Here is a 21,311-nt window from a genome sequence, read left to right as displayed (position 1 = left end):
TCTCTCTCCCTCTCCCTTCCTCTCTGAAATCAGTAAGAATATATATATTTTTAAATATATTTTATTGATTTTTTACAGAGAGGAAGGGAGAGAGTCAGAAATCGATCGCTGCCTCCTGCACGCCCCCTACTGGGGATGTGTCCGCAACCAAGGTACATGCCCCTGACGGAATCGAACCTGGGACCTTTCAGTCCGCAGGCCGACGCTCTATCCACTGAGCCAAACCGGTTTGGGCAAGAATATTTTAAAAAAGAAACCCAGGCCCTCCCCCTTAGAGATTCAGATGGGGTGAAGGTGAGGGCCTTGGAAAGGTGCCTTCCGGTGCCCACCGAAGTGAGTGCCTTGTGTGATGGTCCACTTTTGCCCCAGACTTTGAGGCAGTTATTAGGACTGTGAGGTAAAGAAAATTTCCTGATTTCACCCCTGTAAAGACCCGGTGCCCCGGAGTTAGGGTTGCGCCACCAAGGGCACTGCAGGCTCCCTGGGACGGTGCCAGGGTCTCTGCCCGCCGCGGGGGGAGCCTGGCCCTGCGGATCCAACGTGGAGGAAAGTCCATCTCCAGGAGCTCGAGGACCCAGGAGGCCCCGAAGGCAACCTTGGTCTCCCGGGCGCTTTAGAGCTTCAGATTCCAGGGCCACCTCGTCACGTGGCGGGAGGGAAAGAAGCCTGGACTGCGGGGCTTTGGGGCGCCACGGGGGGCCCCCCTCGACTTGGGGGTGGGGCTCGGTGCGTCAGCGGGCGGGGCCGCGAGGCGGCGCGGAGTGTGAGCGGGGCCGGCGGAGAGCGGAGAGCGGAGAGCGGCCGGGCGGGGCGGCCGCGGGTGAGGCGACGCGGGAGGCCAGGCCCGGTTAGAGTGAGGCGGCGCGGGGTGAGGTGCGGGTGAGGCCGGGTGAGACGGTGCGGGGGCTGAGGTGCGGGGGGAGGTGGCTCGGGAGGCGGCGCGGGGTGAGGCTGGGCGGGGGCTGAGGTGGCGCGGGCGGCCGGAGGGGGAGGGGGCGGGGGCGGGACCCTTGCCCCGGCGCGGAGGGGCCTGGGGGCGCCCACGTTAGGCCACCTTGGTGCCCAGACTGGGCGCCGGGGGCTGGTGTGGCCTGGGGGTCCCTGCTCCTGGGGGCGGAGGAGCCGCGGACCGGGAAGAGGCCGAGCTTGGACACTACAAGGGCTGGGCCCGGGCGCTGGCCGCCGTGGTTGCGGTGAGCGGCGGCTCCTGGTGTGAGGCCCCAGCTAACCCTGGGAGGGAGAGGGGGGACACAAGTCGCTCAGAGGGAGGGGCTCGTGGCTCAGGACCTCTGGTGTTCTTGCTCCGAAGGTGGAGAGGCGGCGCTGAAGAATGTGTGGGCGCACGTCCTGCCATTTGCCGAGAGACGCGCTCACCAGAGCGTGTGCCTATCGGGATCGGCGGGGCCAGCCCCGGCTCCCGGAGTGGAGAGACCCCGACAGGTACCGGCCCTCCTACAACAAGAGCCCGCAGTCCGACAGCCCCGTGCTGCTGTCGCGGCTCCACTTCGAGAAGGTAACGCTTCCTCTGCACCGTATTGGCTTATCTGCATCGTTAACTCTTTACCTGCATCGTATTGGCTTATCTGCATCGTTAACTCTTTACCTGCATCGTATTGGCTTATCTGCATCGTATTGGCTTCACAGTCGACCTTTGAACCGTGGGGGCGGGGGGGGGGGTCGCCAGTAACCCCCACCTCCACCCCTGCAAAAGTCCGAAAATCTGCATGTAATTTCTGACTCTCCGAAAACTTTACTAATAGCCTACACTTGACTGGGAGTCTTGCTGATAACATGAACAGTAGGTTAACATACTTTGGCATGTTACATGTATTATAAACCGTATTCTTAAAATGCAGTAAGCCAGAGAAAATAAAATGCTGTTAAGAAAATCGTAAGGAAAGTACATTTACAGTATTTATTGAAACAAATCTGCATGTAAATGGACTCATGCAGGTAAAACCTGTGTTGTTCGGGGGTGACTGTATTTGGTTTGGTGTATGCGCAGTCTCTGAGATGATATTTAAAAACCAGCCTTTATTTGACCCCCAGCTGAGAACCACTCTGGGCCTCACTGAAAGGAGTTTTATTGGTATCTTTGAGTCTTGCAAGATGATTCATATTCTTCAGGCTCAATTTAAGAGCCTTCTTTATACAAGGCACACTACTCTTACTGCATGTCCAATTTACATGAGCCTTGTATTTGAATACATTTTTTAAAGACAGCATCTTTCCAACCACACTGATCATCAGGGTCATTTGAGTATCTTAAAAAAAAAAAAAAAAAAAAAGGCCTCGCTGGGTGGCTCAGTTGGTTGGAGCATCATCCCATATATCAAAAAGGTTGCAGATTTGATTCTTACAGCACATACCTAGGTTGCTGGTTCAGTCCACAGTAGGGGCATGCATGGGAGGCAACCAATGGATGTTTCTCTCTTTCTCCCTCTCTCCCTTCCTCTCTCTCTAAAATCAATAAACATATCCTCAGGTGAGGATTTAAAAATTTTGTTTCTTCGCTCGGCTGGTGTGGCTCAGGAGGCAGCTGATCAATGATTCTCATTGATGCTTCTCTCTCCCTTTCCCTTCCTCTCAGAATTCCATAAATATATATTTAATGTTTTTCCTTTTTAAATAATCATAAGGTTTCCATGCCCCTTACCAGTCATGTTGAATCAGAATCTCTAGGCCGGATTAAGACTAGCTAACTTAAAACACCTCTGATGTTTCTTGAACATTGAAGTTTCTGTTCTCTGCTTGTGTTTTCAGTCTTTTTATGTTTATCTTTTATTGAAGCTAGATGTATTTGGTTTGGTTATCTGAAGTTTAGTTGCATTCATTGTGTTTATAGTATTCACCTATTCTAGGGTTAGAGTGACCAATAATTTATAATTGTGTTTTTGTTCTTTGCTTTATTTTTATTATAAGCATGCATCTGATAAAAATGCTTCATTCCAGAAGTTAATAGTTTCTCTGTGTCTTTTTTTTTTAATTTAAATATTAAATATCCTTGATATGTTTTAAAAACATGATTATTTCCATGCTGGATTTTTATTCTGTTTGATCCATAATGCTTAAATCACTTTATCAAGCTGATTATACCAGTGCTACATACTCTTCAGAACTCTTGTGATAATATGGTAGTCAAGAAAGACTCATCTCTACCTTATAGGGATCATATTATTTTGAAATAACCTAATAACGTTTATCTTTTTGATTGAATGAAGCCATTTACATAAAATAGTTTATTCTTGCTCAGCTGGTATGGTTCAGTGGTTGAGCATCGACCTATGAATCAGGAGGTCATGGTTCGAGTCCCAGTCAGGGTATATGCTGGGGTTACAGGCTCGATCCCCAGTGTGGGGCATGTAGGAGGCAGCTGATCAATAATTCTCTCATCATTGATGTTTCTGGCTGTCTCTCCCTCTCCCTTCCTCTAGGAAACCATTTAAGGAAGCTTTTTTTAATGAGAGGATAATCAAAATAAAATGAACCTTGACTGGGAGATAAAACATGTTTTAAAAGAAGGTATAATTTGAAGTGAAAGAGAGAAGAATTAAGTGTATGAGACTCTTTTTCAGCTTTGTGGGGGGGTGTTTTGTTTGTTTGTTTGTTTTTTGGTACTACCTCTTTAGAATTATAGAATGAATGTTAGCTGGAAGAATAATTTTGTTAAACAGATGTAAAGGCAGAAGTGTAGAAAGATTGTGACTTGTCTAAGGTTACCCCGTTAGTGATGGATACAGCTGGGACTAAGGTTGAGACCACTGACCCCACTGAGTAAATGCTTCCCGGAACTAGGAATGGGGAACGTGGAGGCCCTAGCAAGTTTAGACCTCCTTTTCTGTCAGCGGTATGAATTTGCTTATTGATGTAGTGTTTTGACTCCACATCTCTAATAAATTTTATTAAGATTGCTAGGCTTTCCTAATTGATAAATAGTTGAGGTTTTCTTTTTCTCAAACCTGTAAATTGTAAAGTAAAATTAGAATCATTTCAGCAGTTTATTAAATCCGTATCATCAACGGCCAGTACATATGTATAGATTGCAACATTTACATTTGAAACCACTGGTTTGCAAATTACTTCCTCTTTCATTTACCTACCTCAGGATTACAAGCTGTTCTGGTCACAAGTCCAAAAATGTAGAGGAAAGATGAGTAACACTGAGCAATATTTTCAGTATTTTGGCTTTGCAGCTACTTTTTTTTTTTTTTTTTTTATTGATTTCAGAGAGAGGAAGGGAGGGGAGAGAGAGAGATAGAAACATCTGTTGATCTTCTGCCTCCAGCATGCCCCCTATCGGGGATGGAGCCCACAACCCAGGCATGTGCCCTGACCAAGAATCAAACCATTGACCTCCTGGTGCATGGGACAGTGCTCAGTCAACTGAGTCACACTGGCCTGGCCGCAGCCACTTTTTATTCATTGTTCCCAGTAGAGGGCGGCTTCACGTTTGGGTTTGTTTTACAATTATCCAGTGAACACACTCGTTAGGTGATCCCTGGGATTTGTAAGAGTAAGGGTTTTCAGCCTTGGCACTACCAGTATTGAAGTTTTATGTGGGATAATTCTTTGTTGTGGGAAGCTGTCCTGTGCATTGTATAGCAATATCACTGGCCTCTATCCACTAGATGCCAGTTGCATCACCCAGATCATGGCAACCAAAAACAACTCCTGGTAATGTCAAATATACCCACTAGATGTTGCACATCCCTCTCCCCACCTGTATCAGGTTTTGGTGGTGATGATGGTGGAGGTGGGTGGAGGTCAAAATTGCCCCATGTTGAGAACCTCAGATTTAAGAGTATTGTCTTGCAAATTTCGGATGAGACATCATTTATTTGGCCATATATAATGTTATTTATTTTATTCTCATTCTGCTTTGAGCAGGGGTCCCTTTTGCTTGGAAGGCACATTTAATTCTGGAAGAGAGGGTTAGGATTAGTTTTTTTTTTTTTCTTCCTATCCCGGATGAGATTAACACTTGGGTTTACATCCTCTAACCTACCATCTCTTCCAGGGTTTTCTTTAATTTAATTATACTGCACACTTATTGTTTTGTTTTGTTTTTCTTTTGGCATACAGTTGTCAACCAGAGGTCACTGGTGTTAATTCAACACAAACCGAATCCCCAATTTGGGGTGTGGTGAAAAAAGAAATGTTATTCAGTGCAAACAGCTCCACTATGACACAGCACGTCTGTGAAAAGGCCGTTTGGTGGTCCTGGGCCAGGCTCCTCTCCAAGTGGACAGCTCTGCTCTGTCCTTGGCTGGTCTGCTCCAGCAAGACGTCTTCAGTGTTTTCATCTTTGGTGTTTCAGCTCCAGGCAGGGAAAGGCAATCCTCAGTCTTCGGTGGAAAGAGAAAGTGCTTTTAGAGCCAGAGAGGAGCCAACTTATTAACCAGTTAACTGCCATACGTCCAAAACGGAAACCATCCCCACACGCCATGGTATTTTGAATTTAACTTTAAAAATCAATTTGCAATGAACATTATAAAAATAAATATATTACTCACAATTCGGGTGTTCTTGAATATTTTCAGCTGAAAATTCTCACGGAAAATGATTTTAAAGTGGTCAGGACTGCCACTTAGGGAAAACATTTTTTTTTTTTTTAATAGACGCGCATGGCTTGTGGGGAAGGTCTGCTGTTTGAGTCTGCAGGTGCTTATGGCATACAATGGGTTAAGTAGACAAGAAGTCCCCGCTACTGGTCCCTGATTGATCTGCCCTCATGCAAATGAGGATGCCAAATCTTCACAGTTCAGTTGGTCCAAAAGAGACAGTCCTGATTGGTTGGAATGGAACTGCTTTGATTGGTGGGTAAAGAAGCTGGATATAGTTGCACAGCGCTGATTGGATGGGGAAATCCTCAGTCTGATGGGTTGAAAATAGGATTCCAGGTACTTCTTTTTTTAAAAAAAAAAATATTTTTTTATTGAATTGAGAGAGGAAGGGAGAGGGAGAGAGAGAGATAGAAACATCAATGATGAGAGAGAATCATTAATTAGCTTTCTCTTGCATGCCCTATTGGGGATTGAGCCTGCACCCGGGCATGTGCCCTTGACTGGAATTGAACCTGGGACCCTAAAGTCCGAAGGCCGAGGCTCCAGGTACCCCTTCATGAAGATTGGCTCAGATGGCGAAACACAGGCAGGCAGCTTAGCGTGGGCTTCTCTCTCAAGTGAAGTTTGAGTGAAGGGCCCCTGTGTAGAATGGCTGCTAGGCTCTGTTTTTTAAATTTGAACTCAGCTACTGGGAGCCTTTCCTAGTAGATACCTTCTTTCTTGGGGTCCACACAATTTACCTAGGCTGCCTCTGTCTTTAAGGGAGGAAAATACACACACACACACACACACACACACACACACACACACACTTGATTCTCATTTATAAACTCTGTGTTTGCAAATTTGCCTACTTGCTGAAATGTATTTGTAAACCTCTAAATATACTATGTTACTTTTAAACATGGGTATATTTGTCATTCGTGGACAATACAGGTGGTGAAATTTTGAGTCACCTGATTGAATAAGACAAAGCTCTTAAAAAACAAACAAAAAATGAAGCTCTACCTTCTTGTGCCTGTGTGTGTGTGTGTGTGTGTGTGTGTGTGTATGTAGCTCTACCTTCTTGTTTCACCTCTTATACTATAAACAAGTATCCTTCTTGCAGTCCATTTAGTGTTATGTTTTATGCATTTGTGATTTCACTGTTTAAAACTGTTCCCAGGCATAGTCCTGGAGTGCTTGCTGGCTAGTATTCCCAAGTGTAAGAAGATTATAATATGCCTTACAGAGAAAATACATGTGTTAGATAAGCTTCATTCCAGCATAATTTACTGTGCTGTTGGTCATGAATTCAACATTAATAAATCAACAATATATGAAATAGTGTCTTTAAACAGAAATACACTTTAAACAAGGTGACATATTAATCAGTTGATGAAAATGTTGTCACCATTGGCTCATGGGAAACAAGCCCTGCATTTCCCCTAAGAGCAGCAGATCGGTATTTGCTGACTCAGGGTTTGCAGCAGTGTTGTAGAACCTGTCATGAATAGTGAGAATGGAGGATGTGTATAGACAGGGATTGACTATTCAGACAAGATTTTGAAAGAAACAGGACAGGATCTTATCAAGAGCAAGGTGGAAGGGTTAGCTTTAATTCGGAGACACCAGTACTGATGAGTCCTTTTTTTACTTTTCTCATTCTACTTTTTTCTCTCTAGGTACTTTTTCTTGGACTCTACTTTCCCCTCATTTCTCCTTTTCTCTTTTTGTACCTCCAGGTTAAATCCTGTGCTTGATTTACTCCCTTAGAAACTTTATCCTAATGGCTTTAAGTCACCTTTATAATTCTGACCTAAAAAAATACTACACTGCAATTTGTATGTGTATTCCATGCCACACATTTTAATGTTTCTCCAAGGCATGTATTGTTCACTCTATTTTGACAGAAAAGGAAAGTTGAGGGTCCAGGAAGTTGAAACTAGTCCAACTTCGTAAGTAACAGTGAAGGAATTTTTTAATCTGAGTCTTACAGTGAAGGAATTTTTTAATCTGAGTCTTACAGAGGCCTTATTTTTTCCTCTGTACCAGAGGTTGGCTAACTATGGTCCTCAGACCAAATCTGGCTCACTACCTGTTTTTGCAAATAACGTTTTATTAGATCAGACCCAAGCTCATTCATTTGTTCTTTGGCTGTTTTCTCACTCCCAGTGGTGACAGAGTTTAGTTGCTTGAGTCGTTGCAATGACTATATGAACTCACAAAGCCAAAAATATTTACTATCTAGCCCATTACAGAAAAAGTTTGGTGACCCATTTTCTCTATCATGCTGCATCTCTCCTAAGTTTAATTCTACATGCTTTTTGGACATGGTAAACAGCTCTATTTGAATCTTATTCTAGTGACTTAAAATATTCTTTAATTATTTTAAAAAATTGATTTGAGAGAGAGAGAGAAACATCTATCTGTTGTTCCATGTATGCATTTATTGGTTGCTTCTTGTGTGTGCCCTGACTGGGGATGGAACCTTGGCATATCAGGACAATACTCTCAACTAACTAAGCTACCCGGCCAGGGCCAAATAACCTTTATTATGTTCACTAGTGAGAAATTAAGACAAAGCATTGCAGATATTGATTGTCACTTCCCTGAAGTCTGGGGTCTCAGCTGAAAAGACTTGGCATCTGGGGCTAGAATCATCTAGAGCAGGAGTTAGAAAACTAAAGCCCTCTGATCATTTTTGTAATGAAATATATGGAATACAGCAATATCCATTTATTTATCTGTTGTCTATGAATGCTTTGTCCCTATAACAGCAGTTATAGTTGCAACAGAGACTCTCTAGCCTGACAAGTATTTAATATCTGGCCTTTCATTTTTAAAAAAAGAAGTTTGCAAACTTCTGATCTAGGGCATCTTCAGTCCTTATCTGGCAGTTGATGTTGGCTGTTAACCTGTGCTGGCAGCCAGAGGACCTACATGTGGTCTGTCCACACAGCCTGGGCTTTTTCACAGCATGGCAGCTCATAGTTCCAAAAGCAGTGTCTCAGCAAATAAGCAGGAAGCCGACTTCCTGACTTAACCTTAGAAATCATAGTGTTACTTGTGCCACACCCTGCGAGTCACAGCCCATTCAGATTCAAGGGAAGGGAACATAGACTCCAGCTCTTAAGGGGGAAAATGGTAAAGATTTTTCAACCATTTATTTAAACTGCCACATCTAGACTTGCCACTGTTATCAGAAACTCAACATGTGACCTTTCCCCAAATGAAACCCTTCAGAATTTTTGTTCAATAGTGGCATCGTTATTTCAGTCGTCAGGGACTGAAAACTTAATCACCCCTGTTTTCTTTTTCCAGTTGCACCACAGTTTCATTTTTCTATCTTTTAGATGTCTTTTATTTTCACTACTGTCACCAGAGCTACTTATCATCAGATCCCTGGACTATTGTAGTAGCACCGAAAATGCACTCTCTACCACTGGTTTCTTCCATGCGTACATGCTGTGCAGAATACTGTGTATGTGCACTTCAGTCTGTAAATTTTATTAAATTCTCAAGGGCCAGATGACAAAAAAAGTGTAACAACCATGTGTTGGGGGCCAAAACTACCTCCACATTTGGAAATTTTTAGAGGGACTCAACATATAAGGCATATAGTGGCTAAGCTTTATGACAGTGAAAAGATACACAATAGAATCAGTAAGGGAAAAAGACACAGTAGAAATCTGGAAAATTTTGTGTACATACTTATGTTCCCTTCTTACAAGGGGACAAACTAAGTACATTCCTTAATAGGCACTAATTACATGTTTGTAGGAACAGAATCTCTTTATATCCCCGATTCTACCTAAGCAGAGTGTTTTACATTCCCATAAATATAATTGCTAAAGAACACAAGTTACATCATGATAAATTACTAAAATGGTTTTCAAGTAGAATCTTTCCCTTTTAATCTTTTCTCTATTCTTTGTATTTTGATACTAATAGTAATGTAATGCATATGCTAAACTGGGTTTTTAAAATTTTATTATGATCTCCTCACTGGATCTTATTAACCTTTGGCAGGGTGCAGACTCATCTGAGCGTATCATTGCTCCTATGCGATGGGGCTTGGTCCCATCTTGGTTCAAAGAAGATGATCCTTCCAAACTGCAGTTCAACACGAGCAACTGCCGTAGTGATACCATAATGGAGAAACGATCCTTCAAGGTAGGAAGCTTATCTAGGGAAAGGTATTTTTTTTTAACATTTAAAAAATATATATTTTATTGATTTTTTACAGAGAGGAAGGGAGAGGGATAGAGAGTTAGAAACATCGAGGAGAGAGAAACATCGATCAGCTGCCTCCTGCACACCCCCTACTGGGGATGTGCCCGCAATCAAGGTACATGCCCTTGACCGGAATCGAACCCGGGACCCTTCAGTCCGCAGGCCGACGCTCTATCCACTGAGCCAAACCGGCCAGAACTAGAGAAAGGTATTTTTATGAACAGAGCTATTAGTGCCTTAGGTACCTGAAAAGTAAAATAAGGTTCTCTTTGGAACCTCTCTTAAGGTCCCAAAGTGTTGAATGCTGTTTTATTTATTACTGTGTAATAAACCATGCCAAAGCTTGGTAGTTTAACAGATCAACTATTTATATTATTTCTTATATTCTGTGGGTTGACTGGGCTCAAGTGGACAGTTTCACTTGTGTAGTTATAATCAGATGACAGCTGGGGCTGGATGTCTAAGATAGTTTTTGTTTGTTTTTTTACTTTTTCAGAAAGGAAGGGAGAGGAAGAGAGAGAGAGAAACATCAGTGATGAGAGAGAATCATGGATCGGCTGCCTCCTGCATGTCCCCCACTTGGGATTGAGCCTGCAACCCAGGCCTGTTCCCCCAACCGGGAATCAAACCTGGGACCCTTCAGTCCACAGGCCGATAATCTATCCACTGAGCCAAACCAGCTAGGGCTAAGATAGCTTTTTTCCCCCTAATATATATATTTTATTGATTTTTTTTTTACAGAGAGGAAGGGAGAGGGAGAGAGGGAAAGGAAGAGGGATAGAGAGTTAGAAACATCGATGAGAAAGAAACATCGGTCAGCTGCCTCCTGCACACTCCCTACTGGGGTTGTGCCCGCAACCAAGGTACATGCCCTTGACCGGAATTGAACCTGGGACCCTTCAGTCTGCAGGCCGATGCTCTATCCACTGAGCCAAACTGGTTAGGGCTAAGATAGCTTCTTTACCCACATGTCTGACATCCCAGATGGGGTGGGTAGAACAACTGAAAGCCTTTCCTCGTGCCCAGCTGGGGTTTTCAGGGTAGTCAGGCTTCTTACATGGCGTCAGGCTTACCAAAGCTCGTGATTCAAGACAGTAGGGCAGGAGCTGCAGGATTTTGTGACCTAGCCTTGGAAGTCATATAGCATCACTTCTGTGGCACGCTATTGGCCCATAGAAGCAGTGTGGGAGGGAACTACATGGGAGATGAACACTGGGATGCATGGTTCATTGGGGAACCAACTTCGGAGACCAGCTACCACAAGTGCCTATTAGAGAGCTATTGCTGTTGTGTACATTTAATCTTTTCACCGTCTGTGTGAGGGTGACTTTATACATGTGAAAACTGAGGTACAGAGAAATAACTAAGATCACACATTGGCAGACCCAAGATGATTTCTTTTATTTTTATTAAATATATTTTTATTGATTTCAGAGAGGAAGGGAGAGGGAGAGAGAGACAGAAACATCAATGATGAGAGAGACTCACTAATCGGCTGCCTCCTGCAAGTCCCCCACTGGGGATCGAGCCTGCAACCTGGTCATATGCCCTTGGCCAGAATCGAACCTGGGACCCCTCAGTCCACAGGCAGATGCTCTATCCACTGAGCCAAACCAGCTAGGGCGATTTTTAAAAATATACATATTTTTATTGATTTCAGAGAGAAAGGGAAAGGGAAAGAGAGAATCATTGCTCGGCTGCCTCCTGCATGCCCCTACTGCGGATCGAGCCTGCAACCCGAGCATATGCCCTTGATCAGAATCGAACCCCAGACCCTTCAGTCTGCAGGCTGACATTCTATCCACTGAGCCAAACTGGCTAAAAAATCAGACCCAAGATTTTTTTTTTAATGTATATACTTATTTTTAGAGAGAAAAGAAGGGAGAGGTATAGAGAGATAGAAACATAAATGAGATAAGAGAGATACATCATTAATCAGCTGCCTCCTGCACACCCCCTACTGGGGATCGAGCCTGCCACCTGGGCATGTGCCCTGACTGGGAATCGGAACCAGTGACCTCTTTGGTTCCTGGCTTGATGATCAGCTACTGAGCCACACCACCAGGCAGACATAAAATTTTAACTCGAGTCCATAAAACGTGATCCCATCACTAAGACCATATCTTACTCTCATTTTCCCTCAGGTGCCTCTGGGAAAGGGAAGACGCTGTGTTGTTCTAGCAGATGGATTCTATGAGTGGCAGCGATGTCAGAACACAAGCCACAGGCAGCCATACTTCATCTACTTCCCCCAAATCAAAACAGAAAAGGTATCAGCACCAGCACTCACAGTAAATATTTAGAAAGATACAGAGAACTAATCTAAAGAAGGACATTTTTTTCTTCCCTCATAGAGTGTTTTATTTTATTGATTTTTAGAGAGAAACATAAATTTGTTGTTTCACTTATTTATGCATTCGTTGGTTGACTCTTGTATATGCCCTGACAGAGGATTGAACCTACAACCGTGGTGTACCAGGATGATGCCCTAACCAACTGAGCTACCTGGACAGGGCCTTCATAGAGTCTTTTTTTAAATTAATAGCTTTATTGAGATATAATTCACTTTTTAAAATTATGCAAGTCTGATTTTTTCATATATTTAAAGTTGCACAACCATCACCACTATTTTTAGAAAATTTTTAAAAATATGTTTTTATTGATTTCAGAGGAAGGGAGAGGGAGAGAGAGAAACATCAATGATGAGTGATAATCATTGATCAGCTGCCTACTGCAAGCCCTCTACCTGCAACCTGGGCATGTGCCCTGATCGAGAATTGCACCGTGAGCTCCTGGCTCATAGGTCGATGTTCAACCACTGAGCCACATGGGCTGTGCTCTTTTCTCTTTCTGGGATTCTAATTACACAGATACACTAATGTAATATGCAAATCGACCGTACCTTTGTGACGCCCATCAGCCAATCAGGAATGCATATGCAAATTAACCCAACAAAGATGGCAGGTTAATTTGCATATGCATGCTCCGAGCAGCCAGGCTGGGTGGGACGCCTGCTATGGGGAGGGGGGCGGGGGGCGAAGGGAGCTACAGGAGCGGTGCTCTGGCTGGGAGCAAAGACTGCAGGCTCCCAGGCGGCCGGAACAAAGGCTTGCAGGCTCCCGGGTGGCCGGAGCGAAGCCAGGGGAAGGAAGGCCTATTCTTGCACGAATCTTCGTGCAACGGGCCTCTGGTGTGTGAGGTTATTTGATACTGTCCATAGTTTTTGGATGTTCTTTTCTGTATGCTTCATTAATTTTTCTTTGTGTTTTAGTTTGGAATTTTTAATGACCTGTGCTTTTTTTTTTTAACAGCTTCAGAACCTTCATTTATTTTCATGAATTGATAAAATATAGTTTCATTTTATTTATCTGTTGTTTTTTCTGAGCCATTTGAAAGCAATGTTATCTCATCCATCAGTAACTTAGCAGGTGCCCCTTTTTTATTTTTATTTATTTTAATCTTTATTGTTGAAAGTATTTCATAGGTCCTTCTTTTCCCCCATTAACCTCTTCCAGCCTGCTCCCGTCCCCCCACCCCCCCTCGCAGGCCCTCACCACCCTATTGTCTGTGCTATGATTCTTTCTAATTTCACCAAACTGTCCATGCATGCAGTCCACCTTTTCTACAAGAGCCTTTAACATATTATATTTATTTTAAATTCCCTGATATTTACAGCATTTGGGAAATGTGATCTCTTGAATCTGGTTCTGTTGATTTCTATATCTTTTGGCAGTTGCTTGGTTGTTGTTGTTTAGTTTCTTTGTTTTAGCTTTTTTATGTGTCTTGTTGTGTGTTTTTTTTTAATCCTCACCTGAGGACATGCATTTCATTGATTTTATTTATTTATTTATTTATTTATTTATTAAAATATATTTTATTAATTTTTTACAGAGAGGAAGGGAGCGAGATAGTTAGAAACATCAATGAGAGAGAAACATCGATCAGCTGCCTCCTACACACCCCCTACTGGGGATGTGCCCGCAACCAAGGTACATGCCCTTGACTGGAATTGAACCCGGGACCCTTCAGTCCGCAAACCAACGCTCTATCCACTGAGCCAAACCTGTTAGGGCCATTTCATTGATTTTAGAGAGAGAGGAAGGGAGAGGGAGAGGGGGCAGAGAGAAACATTAATCGGTTGCCTCCCACATGCACCCCCAAAAGGGATTGAACCCAAAACCTGGGCATGTCCCTGACTGGGAATCTAACCTGTGACCCCAGGGTGCACAGGAGGACACTCTGACCAACTAAGTCACACCACAGGGCTAATTTTTATTGATTGATTGATTTTGGGGGGGGAGGGGGGAACATCTATTTGTTTTCTACTTATTTATGCCTTCATTGGTTGATGAAGGGATCAAACCGGCAACCTTGGTGTATCACAGCGATGCCCCCAACAACTGAGTGCCTGGCCAGGGTTGTGTCTTGTAAATTTTGATCGATTGCCATAGTATGTAACATAGAAACTGAGATAAATAATATTTATGCCTGGAAATGGATACACTTTTCCTTCTATTAGGCCATTACCATGTGAGATTGAGTGGATCTTGTCAGCTGAACTGGGTTTGAATTTTGTTATGATTACCTTTGTTCACCACTGGTTGTAAAATTTTTTGGTGTCACCTTGTCTTTAGAGTAAGAGTTGATTTTCCAGAGGATTTTTCTCAATAGCTCTGCTCCCTTCAGCTGTAATATTTCCCTCTGAGCCTGTGCCTAGAGAGGATCTCCCATGCTCTTGTCCCTTATCCAGAATTAGACGGCTGTCGCTTGTCACTTGGTACTGCTACTCTGAAGGGGAGGGGGAGTATTCTCTGTTGTCTTCATTCAGTCTCACTCTTAGGCAGAACTGTACCACTAGCTCTCAGGCTTAACCTTTCTCAGTGATCTTGTTCCTTCCCCAGAGGAGTAGAGGGTTTGGTTTTGTTTTTTTCTTTTACCCTCCAGCCTCCATGAATCTTTACCTATATCTTAAAAGTGATCAGGTTTATTACCCTTCCCCCTGACCTCTTAAGGATTTTATTCCTTAGTGGAAAAGTGATCAGGTAAAGCTTTATGCCTTTCCTGAAGTAGGAGAGCTCCCCTCTTGCAGGCATGCACCAGCAGGAAAGACTTTCTCCAGTCTCCTGACCTGTTCCCCGTCTTTCCTGTGAGCACCCAGGGAGGTCTGTGGAGAAGAATATGCAAGCCCTGGCCGGTTTGGCTCAGTGGATAGAGCATCGGCCTGCAGACTGAAGGGTCCCAGGTTCGATTCAGTCAAGGGCACATGCCTGGGTTGCGGGCTCGATCCCCAGTAGGGGGTGTGGAGGAGGCAGCCAATCAATGATTCTCTTTCATCATTGATGTTTCTATCTCTCTCTCCTCTCCCTCTCCCTTCCTCTCTGAAATTAATAAAATATTAAAAAAAAAAAGAATGTGCAAACTGATGCAAACATCCTAATGTCTGTAGCTCTCAGGGATCATGTTCTCTCAGGCTAGCCCACACTCTGCATATAGCAATTTGATAATAATTTTATCTCAATTCATATCTGCTGTATGAAGGACTTGCCTTCCTCCTGTTGCCACTGGTAAGCCAGTGCTTATGTCTCATCTCCCCACAGAGATTCCTGTCTTTCTGTGAAGTTTAGGCTAATTGGTTACCCTGTGACCTCAATTCTCTAATGAATTGAAGAAAAGTTATGATTTGGTCTATTATCTAGTCTTTTTTCTTATTATTTAAGGTGAAGATGACACTCTTTCTAGCTTTCTGTATTCTAGGCCTTGACCTGAATCTTAAATAGCAAGTAGGAGTTGGCATGATAAGAAAGGGTGGGAGGGACATTTTGGGCAGGGGAAGGTTGTTTCAGCAAGACAGTGGCAACAAAATTATATAATAGCTTCATTTACAAACAGTTTGGTTTGGTTCAGATTAACATTGTAAGCGAAAGCTGGAATGATGGACTAGAAGGCCTGAATGCCTAATGAAGGAATTAAATTCTATTCTGAAAGCATCGAAATAACCATAAATTTATAGCTTTGGTGAGTATTTGCCACCAGTCCTCTTTCCTTTGAGTTAATAAGGTATGTGCTAAATGACTTCTAAAATGATTGCGATACTCTTAAGTCTGTAGTAGTACCCAACTTGCATGTAAAAGAAGGCTGATGAGTATCTAATCTGCCCATGTATTTTGTTTCCAGTCAGGCAGCATTGGTGCTGCAAATAGTCCTGAGGACTGGGAGAAAGTTTGGGACAACTGGAGGCTACTAACAATGGCTGGGATCTTTGACTGCTGGGAGCCACCACAGGGAGGAGACTGCCTGTATTCCTACACCATCATCACAGTGGATTCCTGCAAAGGCTTGAATGACATCCACCATAGGCAAGTCATACTTATCCCTGGGTCCAAAAGGATTCAGGGAGGGGTGTGTTCTCTTTGCTTTCAGATAGGTAGCTTTTGAAATTTAAAGTTGCTGTATGCACACATTTATTTACTTACTTACTTACTTTTTAAATGCTGTGGTCCCCCAGGTCCTTATTCTTTTTTTCTTGTTTTTAAATATATTTTTATTGATTTCAGAGAAGAAGGGAGAGAGAAATAGAAATATCAATGATGAGAGAATCATTGATCAGCTGCTTTCTGCACACCCCACACTGGGGATCAAGCCCACACCCAGGGCATGTGCCCTGACTGGGAATTGAACTGTATTTCCTGGTCAATGCTTAACCACTGAGCTGTGCCGGCCTGGCTGTATGCACAAATTTAGACAGTAGGAAATCAGGACAGTTGCTTACCAATATAATTACAGTCAGTTTGGCTATAACATGACATGCATTCCTAAAAATCACCATATTATGCAAAATTGTATAATGAAAATGACAGACTTTATGGGAAAAGGGGTTAAGAGGACTCCACTTAAAAACTTTGTCAGTGACACATTAATAAAATAGAAATCTATTAAAAATTACCACAGATTTCAAAATACATAGATACTGCAATAAATAATGGTACTTTACCTTAAAAAGACCCATAGTTTGCTTGTGGAAGTGTGTGTTGGAAGAGTTGCAACTTAATGTTATTGTGAAGTGGATATTTATGCATTTATCTCCTAAAATCAACTCTGCCACCCCAGTGAAGTGTGTACCATGCTTTGCGTTGTAGGACATAAAACTGGAAGCTAAAGAAAGGATTTTGTCCTAGCATCTTCCTGGGTACCAGGAGTCATGGCTCTTAGCTTCTTTGCTTCCTGAGGCATAGCTTCCTTTTGTTCACAATTATGTGCATAGGTCTTTCTTACTGTAAATCTGTCATAGGTTGTAAGACTGGAGATTATTGTTGATAAGTTTTTCAGGACCTGTTTCTCCTTTAATTGTAGGCTGGGCCATCATAGAAAAGTCACCAGTTTGCTAATGTGTACACTGCAGTGCACTGGGACCAGTCATAATTACTGTTCCCTGTCATTGCCATAAAACTTTATAAGATGGCTCTCCTAGTGTTGAATTTCGTGCTCTGTCAAGTTGTGGTCAGGGAGCACATGGCAACAATCAGCATGTAAGGCACAGAGGCAGGGCGAGCTTCTTGGGATGATTTGTGCTCTCAACTAAAGTCTCACTCCCTACCTTCATTCTGTCTCTTCTAACCAATGTTTTGACCTCACTGGCTAGGATGCCTGCCATATTAGATGGAGAGGAGGCAGTCTCTAAATGGCTTGATTTTGGTGAGGTCTCAACTCAGGAAGCTCTGAAGTTAATCCACCCCACAGAAAACATCACCTTCCATCCAGTCTCTCCCGTGGTGAACAACTCCCGAAACAACACGCCTGAGTGTCTGGCTGCTGTTGACTTACAGGCCAAAAAGGTAGGGGTCTGTGACACTGACAGTCCTTTTTGAGCTTTCTGTCTTCTCTCAGTTTAGCATTTTCTTTTAGGATATGGATTTTTACAGTCAGAGCCACCACCCAAAACTCACATTCCTTATTCATGGCAAAGGTGAGCAGAGCAGTGATTCAAATCTGGCTGTAATTCAGAGTCCTTAGGAGAGCTCTTTCAAACGTAAATGCTAGACCCTATCTAGACCTACTGAGTCAGCCACTATTCAGGACTGAACTTGGATTTCTCTATCATTAAGAAGCTCTTTGGTGAGTCTGATAATGTTACTGGTAAGTTTGAGGGCTTCTGCTCTAGAGGGTGATTGTGAGAAAGAAAAAGGAGCCCTTGACCATAATTGTATCTCTGTCCAGAACTAACTGTGATTTTTTTGTATCTTTTCACTTTATCTCTGCTTTTTCCCAACCACAAGTTGGAGGAGTTCCAGTCTTTGTTCCCCTTCAGACTATTTGCTATAAACGTTAACTTCTTATTGGTAAAGACCCTAAAGATGTATTTTGAAGGGAAGTTGAACAAGCAAATGGCCTGCAGTGGGAAAAGGAGCTCCAGAGCAAAAAGCTGGCTCCCGCTGTTTTTAGGTGCCTAGAGGGATCTGAAGCAGGACATGGCTCCGAGTGTTCCCAAAATAGGCACCTTAGAATGCCGAGGAGTCTTAAGGACAATGATTGCAAGGGCACCTCCCATTTTTCTTTTTTTTTTTTAAGTTTTCCATACCCATAGTCAGTGTCATCTTTTTTCTTTTGTTTTGTTTATCTGCAAACTCATGCAACCCTGATACTTTTTTTTAAAATTAGATGTCTCTAAAAATGATTCATTTTGCACTAGACACTGCCCTGTTTCTGCCGTGGTCTTTACACCAAAAGAATTCACATTTTGGTGAGGTAGCATTGTTGAATTCAGAACCTTCAGTTTGGGTTGGGGTGCAGTTAAGGGAAGCAGAAGAGCAGTGCTGGGCAAGGAGAGACTGTGCAGAGAAGTTACATGGTAGGAAAACAGCCTGTTCAGGCTTAGGCTGAATCCCTAATCTTGGAGACTGTTTGAAGCCCTATCTCCCCAACTTCATCTCCCAACTCTTTGCCTGGTCCCACTAAATTACATTTTTTTCCCTGAGAATGCTTCATTCTCTGCACATTTGAATGCCTGTCAGTGTACTGCTGTGAATGGCCCCACAGACATCCATCAAGCCTTCTCTAAGAGCTACTCCCTACCCTTATGCCCCTTGGAGTACACCCAGTTGCTCCTTTCTTCCCACTCCTGACTAGTGGGTCCTATCTGGCCCTTAGTAACAATTTATAAATCTGGGTCAGTACCTCATGCCTCTTCCCCTATTTCTTCCCTTGGAGTTGTCCTTTTCCCAAAAGCTTGAGCTAAATGTTTTTTCATCTTTTTCCTAGGAGTTCAAGGCAAGTGGCAGCAGCCAGAAGATGTTGCAGTGGCTGGCCACAAAGTCACCCAAAAAGGAAGACCCCAAAACACCCCAAAAGGCAGAGCCAGATGTGCCCCAGTGGTCCAGCCAGTTCCTGCAGAAGAGCCCATTCCCTGCCAAGAGAGGAGGGGCTGGACTCATGGAGCGATGGCTAAAACAGGAGAAGGAGGAAGAGCCAGTGGCCAAGCGGCCTCACAACCAGTAATGCAGGACTTTGAGAGACCAAGGTCATGGTTGCTGCACTAAATACTACTGTTGCTGATAATAGATTCTTTCATTGTGTGTATATGGATTTGCTTTGGGAGGAGGTAGCACAATGTTAGTTAACAGCTGTGGGTTCATGGGGGAGTGGCTAACCTGGCTGGGACCAAGAACAGACACAGGGGATTTGGGCAGCCTGGAAGGGGAGGGTCCACCTCCATCACTCATAGGGGTTCATTAGCCTGCAGCCCTATCTTGGTAGCACTGATGGAGCCTTCCCTCAAAGCCTGATCCTGCTGGCAGTTCTCCGCACCTGACCCTGTGCTGCTTAGCCTTTGGGCTCTTTCACTCTTTTGGAATTAAGTTCTTAACACATATATTTTTTCTGAATAAATTATATTTTATAAACTGTTTACATTTCAAAAAATGCTGCTATTGGAGGGGGTAGTTCTGGGACTTATTTTGGGCTTTCTGTGGACAAAACTGCTTTTTTGGAAACAAACAGGTTTGGTGGGGGGGTTCTTTATTGAGTCTCTTCTCAATCTTGGAAGTTGTCTGAATCTTTTTTAAAATCTTTATTATCGAAAGTATTAGTTGTCTGAATCCTTTAGCTTAAAACCAACCTGACTGCCTGCCAAACACAAGGGCCTCAGGGGAGAATGGGGTACCGGGTACAAGACCCTGGCCTTAACATGGGGAGCATAGAGTCTGGGTGAGGAGAAATCCTAGTCACAGCCCTCCAAGTCCTATGCAGATCCCCAGCCTCTGGGTAGAGCAGAGCTCAGGGATGGCTTGGGCTTGGGGTGAAGGTGGGAGCTGACCATCTGCCTGCCCTGGCCTGATCAGAGCCCCTATGATTTGCTCTGCAGGCTCCTCCTTGGCACTGAACTGCTTTATAGTTAGATATTCATTGGGGTAGTTATCTGTTGTCCCTCTACCCAGATTATTAATTCCATGAAAGCAGGGACCTCTTTTTCACTCTTTTGTTCTCCCAAAGTTAACGGTAGGTTTGCCAATATTTGTTAGGTGACTGTGAGCACTTACTACATGCCCTGTCCTGTGCTAGGCAAGGAGCCACAGCATTAACCAGATGCCACACCTGGCTATTAAGCACTTGGGTGTATGTGCACGTGGGCCCCCCTTTATGGCTCTGGTGTGCCAGGAGAGGCCCTTCCCAGAGATCCTGAGGGAAGAACCAATGACTCCAGAAGCACCAAGGCTCTTTGGGCATCCAGGAGACAAGGACCCGCACAATGCTGTCCCGGCGGCTGTATGAAAAGGAAGCAGGCCCTGAGCAGACTGGAGGTGGGCCGCCCGACCACCACCTCCACCACCACCACCTCCACCACCACCACCACCACCACCACGGAACCTCTGGGGGGCTCGGGCCCAGGCCCCTTGCAAATCAGGTATTGAGAGCTCTACCAATAGAGGGCAGTTTTGACACCTCCTGGCAGGGGTGATGGGAGAGTGGTCTATGACTCCAACCCTTGCGGTGACTTCCACCCACTCTACCTTGTCTCTAAATTTGTCTTTAGATCACCATTCCAGTTGAGAAGGCACGATTGGCCAGTGGTGGTGAGTACTCAGAAACCCTTCACTGAGACCAGGAGTGCTTTACTGTGGCCTCCAGTTTTGTTTGAGTTGCCCTGCATGGAGTTTTGGTGGTTTTATTGAGATTTAAAAAATAAATACACATAACTAACCTTGGCCAGTGTAACTCAGTTGGTTGGGCATTGTCTCACACACCAAAAGCTTGCTGGTTTGATTCCTGGTCAGGGGCACATGCCTGTGTTGCAGGTTTGATCCCCAGTAGGGGGCATGCAAGAGGCAGCAGATAGATGTTTCTCTCTCACATCAATGTTTCTCTCTCTCCCTCTCCCTTTCTCTCAAAAATCTATTAAAAATCTTAAAAAAAAAACAAAACAAGCCTTTAACTTACCAGAAAGTTGACTCTCCTCTCTTTTGCCTCAGGTTTAGTAAGCAACAAAAATGAAATTTCCCTTATTTTTCATTACTATCTCCCCACTGTCAGGGTTGTAAA

The 21,311-nt window shown here is 43.8% G+C and overlaps 1 protein-coding gene across 8 annotated transcripts; it reads left to right on the top strand.

Annotated features, from left to right (window-relative positions):
• The first annotated feature begins 766 nt into the window (after positions 1-766).
• Positions 767-19,680, top strand: HMCES (5-hydroxymethylcytosine binding, ES cell specific). 8 transcript variants are annotated; one of them, XM_054724259.1, is made up of 7 exons: positions 767-820; positions 1,310-1,513; positions 9,576-9,719; positions 11,924-12,070; positions 15,954-16,135; positions 17,419-17,611; positions 19,035-19,680. In XM_054724259.1, the coding sequence occupies exons 2-7, from the start codon at positions 1,331-1,333 to the stop codon at positions 19,269-19,271; spliced, it is 1,086 nt and encodes a 361-aa protein (XP_054580234.1). In that variant the 5' UTR covers positions 767-820; positions 1,310-1,330; the 3' UTR covers positions 19,272-19,680. The 8 variants fall into 8 exon arrangements, with proteins under 8 accessions (XP_054580234.1, XP_054580229.1, XP_054580230.1 ...); XM_054724254.1 differs by having other exon boundaries at positions 767-868; XM_054724255.1 differs by having other exon boundaries at positions 767-873.
• The last annotated feature ends 1,631 nt before the right edge of the window (positions 19,681-21,311 follow it).

The sequence above is a fragment of the Eptesicus fuscus genome, chromosome 12 (genome assembly GCF_027574615.1).
Source record: "Eptesicus fuscus isolate TK198812 chromosome 12, DD_ASM_mEF_20220401, whole genome shotgun sequence".
NCBI classification, from domain to species: domain Eukaryota; kingdom Metazoa; phylum Chordata; class Mammalia; order Chiroptera; family Vespertilionidae; genus Eptesicus; species Eptesicus fuscus.
The sequence above is the reverse complement of the archived record's forward strand: the minus strand, read 5'-3'. Positions and strand labels throughout refer to the sequence as shown.